This window comes from Micropterus dolomieu, linkage group LG11 (assembly GCF_021292245.1).
Source record: "Micropterus dolomieu isolate WLL.071019.BEF.003 ecotype Adirondacks linkage group LG11, ASM2129224v1, whole genome shotgun sequence".
NCBI lineage: Eukaryota > Metazoa > Chordata > Actinopteri > Centrarchiformes > Centrarchidae > Micropterus > Micropterus dolomieu.
This window is the reverse complement of record NC_060160.1, coordinates 16,036,975-16,046,847: the sequence shown is the minus strand read 5'-3', so window position 1 is coordinate 16,046,847 and position 9,873 is coordinate 16,036,975. Positions and strand designations below refer to the sequence as shown.

The 9,873-nt window shown below is 42.2% G+C and overlaps 1 protein-coding gene across 1 annotated transcript; it reads right to left on the bottom strand.

The window, feature by feature from the left end:
• Nucleotides 1–608: 608 nt before the first annotated feature.
• Nucleotides 609–9,749, bottom strand: LOC123979401 (extracellular tyrosine-protein kinase PKDCC-like). Its single transcript, XM_046063312.1, has 7 exons — nt 8,902–9,749; nt 8,022–8,153; nt 6,173–6,444; nt 5,758–5,837; nt 5,353–5,460; nt 1,994–2,170; nt 609–1,629 (listed from the first exon to the last, which is right to left on the bottom strand). The coding sequence occupies exons 1-7, from the start codon at nt 9,487–9,489 to the stop codon at nt 1,523–1,525; spliced, it is 1,464 nt and encodes a 487-aa protein (XP_045919268.1). The 5' UTR covers nt 9,490–9,749; the 3' UTR covers nt 609–1,522.
• Nucleotides 9,750–9,873: the final 124 nt, after the last annotated feature.

The following is a 9,873-nucleotide window of genomic DNA, read 5'->3' as shown; positions in this document are numbered from 1 at the left end:
TTCATATCAAGACATCACTGGTATTTGGTCTGCTCTTTTTCTCCCACCAGAGACTCTGTGGCTGCAACAAGTCATGACTTTACAGATTCTTCAGCCTGCCACCCTGTAGTTCTAACCTTATCTCAACCTCACCCGGTTGCTCCTGGCATGCACAGATGGCAAGCCCATTCGTGTGCAAACCACAGATTGAGCACTGATTGTCCTGATGACTGCCTTTGTCTTACAGTAATGCCCCCTCTCTCACCATGAGAAAGGGTTGGTAAGTAAGCTAATTTACATGTATTAATTAAGGCTCATAATGAGCCCAGCATGACGGGGCATTTGAATGCATTCCTCTGGTATTGTGCAAACTCTGCGGAGCTCCCTAGGTTTGAGTTCTCAGCCATTCAGATGGACTACAGATTGTAGATGTGGGGGTACGCGAGCAGATAAAGGATTTAAAACACGCATAAAACCACGTCAATATACACGTGCAAGTTTCACCTCCCCCACTGACACACACAAAGTCTCTCTCACACACACAAAGGTGCTAATGAGAAATAATCAGGCTGTAAGTTACAGTTAGACTTAATACAATAAAAGATGTAAATGACCACAACAACAAAAAGTAGAAACAACACATTTATATAATTACAAAATTGTCAAACTGTACAATTACAATAAGTGAAGTATAAAAGAAAACACTGAAGTTAATAATTTTTCATTGAAAATAAAAGTTTCACCCACAAGGTGCACGTAAGCTATAACGCACAATCATGTAAGAACAATTACATTTCATTCGATCATTTAAATATTTATGAACTAAGCACTATAAACTAAGTTTACAAAAGTATGTATACACAGACTGATCTGGAATGGTTTTAATCATCTTTGCTCATTGTTGATGTGTAAATGCTTACATGGTTGTTTCCATCGCATACCACAGTGCAGCTAAGCCAGGGAACCATGAAAAAACAGCCGCAACCTCAGCGCATTAACATCAAAGTGTATTTGTGTAAGAGCTTGTTTTCTTTTCTCGTCCTCAGGCTTCAAATGCTGAGCTGCAGTGGCTGTTCTTATTACCTCTTTGGCTTAAAAATCCAACTATGGGGACCTGGCCTCACAAACGAAAGCCAACACACATGGCAAATAAAGACATGGTAGGAAAAAAAACAACAAAAAAAACATGTTGAGGGCACAAGGCTCTCCCCTCCTTAATTGTACCTGAAGGGAAATCCCTTTAAATAGTAGTTGGCAGAGGCAGTGAGCTGGCAGGCAGATCAAACAGTCACTGAGCAGAAGCCCTATAAATACATCACATTCACTTGCCTCACTTCAAACGCCTCCTCCTCAGCCCAGCCTCTACGCTCCCTCCTGCATAATCCGCAGAGCCGACTTTCGTTCAACATGTTCACGAGCAGGATCTCATCTTAAGCGCAACATTTTGCTTTGCTTCACATCGCAGACTGCCCGTTATCTCTCATCCCGCCTCCGTAATGACTCCCGCCAGCCTGAAACGGGATCGTTCTGTTTGTTCCTAGTGTCACAATGTGGAGGTTTCAGGAGCTTTGGTTTTCTTCACGTACACCTCTGACATCCCATCAGGCACCAGATGACTGAAGCTGCTCCTGAAGGAGGCCAGAAGGCGACCTGTAAAGTGCAAAAAAAAAGGGGGGGGGGGGAATTTAAAAAAAAGAAAAGAGGAAAAGAGCTATGTTAAACACACCTGCAATGTCAATAAAGTAACACGTTTTGACTTGATACCCTTAATAACTGTATACATTTCAACATTCAAAAGCTTCATAAAGAGATTAAAGGAGTAGCGGCTGTGTATGTTTACTCAGCAGTCTTAGTCATGTGACAGGCATGATTTACTGGGTAATTATAGAGACATTTTCAGTATTTCTGCACCAGGTTCATTTATTTTATCTAATGAGTTTGCTGGAAAAACCATGCATAACAACAGCAATGTGACACAGGAAAAGAAAGGAGGAGTTAATGTGTCTTTACTAACCTGTCCACGTCTTCTGTCCAGTCAGAGTGAAGCTGTTGCACTGAGAATGGGAGTTACAGATGTACGCTGCCTCTCTGGCACTGTGGACCGACAGCACACAGCCCAGCTGGCTGTAGGACGGCCAGCAGCGGTACTCCACGTTCCCGGAGGTCCCCATACCTCGCATCACGGTGTAATCTAACCACAGAGGAAGAGGAGATGCCACTTCAATACATGAGGTTACTGAAAGATTTTTAAGCACTCTGAGGGTTAGATGAAAGTTCCTGAGGGGAAACCGATCCTGTGCTGCTTCGAATGAAGAGAATACAGATAAGAACATGAAGAAGAACAACAAAGAAAACAGGTTGAAGGTGAATATACAGCGTGTTTGTCATGCAACAACAGAGTTCTTACTGACTCAAAGACGTTCCTAAAACGGTCATGATTGACAGGTTTAAAAGGTAAAATAGATCTGGTTGGTGTGAATGTTTAACAAAGAAAGGTTGTGTTTTATCATGATAAACCAAAATATGGTAATTTACATAGACATGTCCTGTGAAAATATATACACATTGCATGTTTTTGAACATCTCACAGTCCTAAAATGTACCTAAAAATATTTTCCTACAAAAGATACATCACAAGATACCAAAAAAACTGAACATGACTTGTTTTCTCCTGAACAGGTCAGTTTTTATAAGTAGGGCTACAACTAATATTTATTTTCATTGTCAAATAATCTGGCAATTTTTTCTTAATTGATTGAAATGTACAAAAATAATTTTTTTCTGGGAAGTGAAAAATCACAATTTTTCACTTCCCAGAACCCAAGATGACTTCTTTAAATTGCTTGTTTTGTATGACTAACAATCCACAAATCAAAAATATATCCAAATTTACTTAACAAGCGCAAATGAAAAGCTGCAAATCCTGCCCAACATTTGCGTTACATTCATCATTATAACTCTTTCAGTCAGACGTCTAGTGGATCTGGCCTTAAATCATCTGCTACACATTAGCAGGAGCCATGAGAAAGAGGAATGCACATATATGCCTGCACACACACACACACACACACACACACCCACACTCCAAGACAGGACAAAAGCTTCGTCTGTGAGTCCGTACGGAGGAGGCACACTGTTACAAACTGTTAACCTTCCTAAATGGCAGGAGCCGGTGTGTGTGTGGGGGTATTGTTAAGAGGAATAAGACACGAGGATCTGCCTTCTGGGCATGAGAAAAGGGAACAAGGAGGAGGAGTGTTTTGAGGATCCTTCTCAGGGGAGAAAGAAATTAGGCCTGTTGGGAGCTAAAGCCTCAGCTGTTGAGGAGACAGAGACATGTGAATATAGGCTCTTTGTGTTTAGCATGAAGGAGGAGAAAACTGCCATCTTTGATATTAATATAAAGAATATGAAAACATATTTATGACAGTGCTCAGGACCTAAATTAATTCAGTCTTTGCTGCAATTCATACTTGCAGCCAAAGCCATTTTAAGTAACTACATGTTTCCCAGATTCTGGTCTCCTCCATCAAATCACAGATGATCTCAGCTGTATAAAAAGTTACATCCACATGACCAACGACTCTCCATCTGTCAGCAATTTCAAATTAAGACTTGGGTGTCTTTCTCACACACACACACACACACACACACACACACACTCTTTGAGTTGTGTTGACATTTGGCTTCTTATATCAAGCCTAATTGTGTCTTTGGCTGCAATTCTGTTTTTTCCCCCCTCTTTTGAGAGAGGCATATTAATTTGTCCATGTGTTTTTTAATACACAATTGCACAATCTTATTTTTTTGTTTTTCTCTTCTGGTTGTTTAATCATTTGAAGCAGCAGTTCAACACATTGCTTTCTAAGGTAGATGAGAAGAATACCACTCTCGCGTGTGCAGGTCTCCCTTATAAAGCTAACACCAGCAGCTGGTTAGCTTAGCACAAAGACTGGAAACAGAAGCAAACAGGTAGTCTGGCTCTTTCTAACAGTTAAAAAGTCCACCTACCAATACCTCTAAAGCTCTCTAATTAACACATTAGATCTTGTTTGTTTAATCTATACAATGTAAAAACCACACTTTGAAATTTTGCTGGGGATTGTGTGCCGGATTATATCTTGGCTAATAACAGTAACTTCCTGAAGACTTGTTTTCAACCAGAAGATACATAATAAAGTATCTTCAGCAAACAAGATATATCGTTCTAATTATATCTTTAGAGGTGCTGGTAGGTAGATTGTTTAACCTTTAGACAGAGCCGAGCTAGCTGTTTCACAGTCTGGATGATACATTTAGCTAACTGGCTACCAAGTGTACATTTACTGGACAGATAGCATTTCTGTATCTTCCCATCTAACTCTCGACAAGAAAGTGAGTGTATGAGTGTATTTCCCAATATGTCAAACTATAATCTAGCCAAACTAAGCTAAGCTAACTAAGTTAAATTTAACTAAACCACCAACGTTAACAGGCTTGTCCTCCACCCAAAAACAAAACCCACAATATGGCGAAATGATATAAACACACTTTTTTCCCCCGGTCATAATCACACATAACACACACACACACACACACAGCAGCAGGGTTGACTCATGGCACCTCCTTGTTAAGCTAAAACATTCCCTCCTGGTGTCAGCCTTAGCGCCCAGGCCTCTTCACCCTGAATCTGTGATTAAATTCACAAAGCGCTGCTATATAAACAGTCCAGCATCTGGGGGGACGGAAAATCTCACCACAGGAACGCAGCCAGTCATTCTGTTATTAATATTTCATAGAGCTGAGAGGAACGGCGGGAGAGGGCTGCACTGGAGTGAGCGGAGAAGAAAAAGTGAAAGACTTTCAGTGCTTATACTGAAAGAATACAAAAGAGGAATGGAAAGTTTGCTAAAGCAATTACTTCATCTGACTATTCTGACAGGCAAAAGTATGTTAACTGGAGTTTGTTTTAAAAAAAGAATTCAAAAGTTGGACAAGTTTCCAAAAAGATCTTATACGGCTACAGTGAAAGGCAAAATAACTAAACAGAACATTTCTTACATAAAGAATAACTCGATTTAATCCCAGCACTGATTTTTTTAAATGAACGCCGACTGTGCTTTCTGAGCCAGAGACATGCAGGATTAATCCCACTTTTTTGGTCTTGTCGTCTCATTCCAGCTGCCTAATAAACCTGTCAAAACAGCCTGAGCAGGAGAACCCCCCCCCCCCCTTTAATTTTTTTAAGGATACATAATGAATACAGAGGTATAGACTGTCTAGAGTTTTGAGGGATCAAAAAAGCCAAGCAATCTCTCCAAGAAAAAAAGAAAAGAGTCTACAAGAGGGCTAACTGTACTTTTAAAAAGCAGCCTTTATCCAACAAGCTCTTACCTCTGATTATTGACGGAGGCAGGTTGTCCAGGTGCAGGCCAGACTTGTAGAGGAGGAGGATGTGTTCAAAGGCCTTCAGCGTTTGATTGATGTCAGCTTTCAGCTCCCCTGGACACACACAATGCATTCAATCTGGGAAAAGATCTATGTTACTACAGGCATAAAGTCAAACTCATCCAATATGGATGATTTGGTTTTGCTTCACTGTGCTTGTCTTGCCTAATCCCAGCCGTGTGATCTCCACAGATAACAAGTTGTGTTCATTACTATGTTACATGTCATGAAGCATCTTATCAAGCTCATTAAAAGATGCACTTAGGCCGAGGCATGTCATTACACGACTACAATAATGGAAGATTTGCTTTCTGATCTTCAATAGTTAATGTCATGTCAAGACGTCCTCACCTGTGGAGTTCATGATGTGGTCTACCAGGTGTGTGAGGCCGGGCGGGGCCTGGTGAGGCAGCAGGTAGGTGAAAAAATACCTGGGGCCGGGCAAAGACAACTCATTCAGACAGAAAGACAGACAAGCCCCATCACATAGTTCCCACAAAACATGACTTGTCTCACACTAGTGTTAAAACAAACAGTCCATAAAGCTGTCAAAAACCGGATTGCTTTTTAAACAGAAAAAAAGTATTTTTTTTCCACTGAAACTAACAATTTATTCATCACACCTCCATCAAAGCGCAAATTTCCAGCTGTACGTCTTTACTATCAACAACATTTTAGGTGTCAGCTGGGCCTATATTTAAGTAATCATCCATGTAGCTGAGGGTCCATCCATCACATCATGTAGTAAAACTGTCGTTTTTCTTACCTATAGGCGTTGTAAATGTTCCTCTTTTCACTCAGGCCCTCACACACTCCCCGGGCCGAGCATGGCAGGGTGAAATTTCTGTGTGGAAACTGGAGGGTGCAGTCTGTGTCGGTCTGACAGGGGGTCTCCTCAGCGCTGGCGTCATCCAGGTCTGTGAGCTTCAGCTCGCCGGACACGGTGACAAACTGCCGGGGCTGGAAGTCCAGCAGAGCCACGGAGCCCAGAGGAGACTGGGAGAGGAAGTGAAGGAGCCTGACCAGGTCCAGACACACCTGGGAGGAGATCAGACATGCCAAAAATGGATCACCTGGATTTATGACTAGAAGTGCACAGGAATGTAGTCTATGAGTAACACGTTGTCCTTGTAATCAAAAACAGTAATATTATCTGATACATCATTTACATCACGATTTCCTAAAGCCCAATGGGACATATTAAGTCTGCATGTTCTGTCTGATCAAAAAGCCAAAAGTACTCAGTTCACTATCATAGAAGAACAGGAAAACATTCTAGTTTTCTCCTGTATTTTTGCTAAAAAAAAAAAAAAAAATACTTTGATGATTATTTCATTGTCAAGATTTCAGCTCTAGACTAAATGAGGAAGATTAATCCAAAAAACAAAAAAAGTCAGATTAAATCAATAATGAAAAGAATCGTTAGTTGCAGCCCTGCCTCTAGCTCCAAACTTGGGTTTAGTTTAGTTAGTTAGAACAGAAGTTCAGTTAAAATGAGTGGATTACCTGGCTCCTTTCAACCTCTGCCACTCAAATAAAGACCTTTAAAAAATGTTGGAATAAATACAACAGTTCTTGGTAGTCAAGCTAAAATAATGACTTGTTTTCTCCTGTATAGGTGACATGCTGGACGATGGACTTAAGTTTCATTATACAGCTAAAAATGGTAAAATATAAAAAACCTGCAGTCTCGCAAAAACAGTGTTATTTGCTTTTAAGACATTTTCACCAACCACATTTGCAAGCCATTTCCTGAGACCTGTTTTTATAGTACTCTTTAAATCCTATAATAAAACAGAAACAGAAAATAAGTAGGCTACTAAAGGCAAAATAAAGGCATTAGCCACGCACTGACAGAGCATGAAATGATCCTGTCACACTACAAACATAGCTGCAGTGTTAGGTAATGCACCGAGTCTCTTGGACGTCACTTGGTGGGATCGAAGCGCTGTAATAACAGGGCAGGGTGAAACCAAACACCCCTGGATTACTGTAGCCTGCACAGATGCAATGTAGCTGAAAGGGGCCAAGCAGCTTGAGGGGGGTATTATGAACGGCTATTTGGGTGATGCAGCAAAATGAGGCCCATAGTTGAGATGATACTCACAGACTGTGATGTTACTTTTGCAAATCCAAAAACAAAACATGCATGCTCAGACATTTTCTTCATCTCTTCCACCCATTCTTTCATTCTCTTTCAAACACATCCATGCGTGAAGACACCTACGCGCACGCACGCACGCACGCACGCACACAGTTAAGTCAACCCCCATCACAGGTATGCTCACAGTGGGAGTCAACAGAGACTGAATTTACACTCCAGGGATCCAAGCATGTTGGATGTGTGTGCGTGTGTGTGTGTGTGTGTGTGTGTGAGAGGGATGAGATGACATTCCTAGCCTGCAGTGGATTAACTCCAGGACCCATCTCCATTCCAACCCACGGCCTGATCAAATACACTCTGAGGGACAGATGTCGGGATGTCTATGAGTTTCAAATGTCTGCCTCCCTCATCTTTCAGCCTTCATCTCTCCTGCCAAGAGGAGCAAGGGTGTGCACACGCGTTACGTGCAATATGTGCGCGAGAGACTTTCAGCCTGGCAGTGTGTACTTACCCTGAATCTGTCCTCCCAGGGACTCTGGAGCAGCTGGATCATCTGGAGAGGATTCCCCTGCTCCAGGATGACTGTGAATCTTCCTCCCTCTCCTCCTCTTCCTCCTGGATCTCCTGCACAGTGACCTTTGAGCTGTGGAGTAGAGAATAACTGGGGTTAGTCACAGTGGTAAAACAAAGCTACTGTTTTTTCATTTTAACTTTAAAAAAAATTAGTGAAAGAAACAGGCTGAAGTGTGTATAACTTCTAAACGTATGGGTGAATTAAGAGGACATGATGTACTGCCAACCTTGCACTCAGCAGCACAGACTTGTGACAGTGAACTCACATTTAACATTAGCCAACAGGGGAAGATTCTCTGTACACCCAAATTAATCAATTTAACAGGACTACTGGATGTGAGAAACATACCCATCGGCTACCTTCAAACTATAGTCCTAAATTGGGCTGTAATGTTTTGAGTGAATAAGCGCAGGGGGTTTCAGATGCAACCACGGATAGTAGAGAGGACAGAGGCACATTGTCTGCTCTTGCCAAACTGGACCAAAAGGTCAGAAGAGGGTCAGTGAATTTAATTTAATTACATGGGAAGGTTGTGCAGAGCCAATAAGTCCTTTCATCCAGCTCACTGTGTGTGAGACAAAGGAAAATGTGAGCAGTGGTACATGGAATATGGAAAATCTTAATAATCCAGCAGGGTTCAAAAGTGAGTGAGTATCTTTTAAAGCCCTATACCCTCAAACACCTTTGCAATAACTATATTGGCTATAATGTTACTTCTGCATTTGAATAGTAAGTTAAATATATTTAGAAGGCTACATGAAAACTTTTTTTAAGCCTTTAAATGTTTGACACAAGGCAGACAGAGGGAGCACTTTACCTTTATGACGTTCGGATGCTGCAGCCTCTGCAACAGGACAATTTCTTTCTTCAATTTATAAGAAACGAGTTCACGGCAGCCTTGGGGGTCTTTAAAATCCTCCACACACTTCCCCATGTCTATCCCCTGCTCATTCACGAGTTTTAACGCCACGGGCTGACCTCCGGCTAGATTCACTTTGACAACCAGTTTGGTGTATCCAGACCCGAGGATCTCCACCGCCTGCATGTCCACCAGAGAATCGCAATCCATTTCATCCATATGCGCTTTCCTGGTGCCATGCGTGATATCTTTCCACAGAGTGTAATCCAAATGTCGACTTTCTACTGATAGCCTGGTTTCATCGTGATCATCATCATCAGGTAATAGTAGCGGAATAATTTCTTTGCGCCTCTCGTTCAGTTGGAAAATCAACGCCCCGCGGAGCGACGCAAACTCCCCCTCATCACCACCGACAGTTGCATTGGAAAAGTGAGATATTCTCGCTCCAAACTGCTGCACGCTGCTAATTAAGAGTGACACCAGAATAGAAAGAACCACGAAAGCCAGGAGGGCAGCCGCGCGTAAAGAGTTGCCCATCCCGGGCATTTTCCTCTCGTGGCACGGCTACTGCTGCTGGAAAGACGCACAGCCACAGGCTCGGACGACCGCTCGCTCCAAGTGAAAGGACTCCTGGCTTTTTCTGCAGTAGAAGTGATCAGAGCTCCTTGTTTCCAACCTCCCCGGGAACTCCCTCTAGAGGTGTGTCCTCTCCGCTCGTAACTTTACACCCGCTGAACAACTTCGCAGGAGAGCTTGACCTCCTGTTGTCACTCAATCCGCGTGTCAAAGCGCTTTCCGCAGCTGATTCTGCGGCGGCAATCAGGCGCTGCGTCTCATGTCTATCAAGAAATGCTGCGGCCGAATCATAAAGTACATGTTTTAATTAACAGACACAAAAAAACCCCGAGATAAATAATGGAAAAAAGTTAA

Excerpts from the sequence above, each read along its gene's own strand:
- LOC123979401 (XM_046063312.1), bottom strand. The coding sequence starts at position 9,489 with ATGCCCGGGATGGGCAACTCTTTACGCGCGGCTGCCCTCCTGGCTTTC. Across the intron at positions 5,461-5,757 it reads CCACATCATGAACTCCACAG|GGGAGCTGAAAGCTGACATC; the intron begins GTGAGGACGTCT and ends GTGTGTGTCCAG. Across the intron at positions 2,171-5,352 it reads GCCTCCGTCAATAATCAGAG|ATTACACCGTGATGCGAGGT; the intron begins GTAAGAGCTTGT and ends CTCTGTGGTTAG.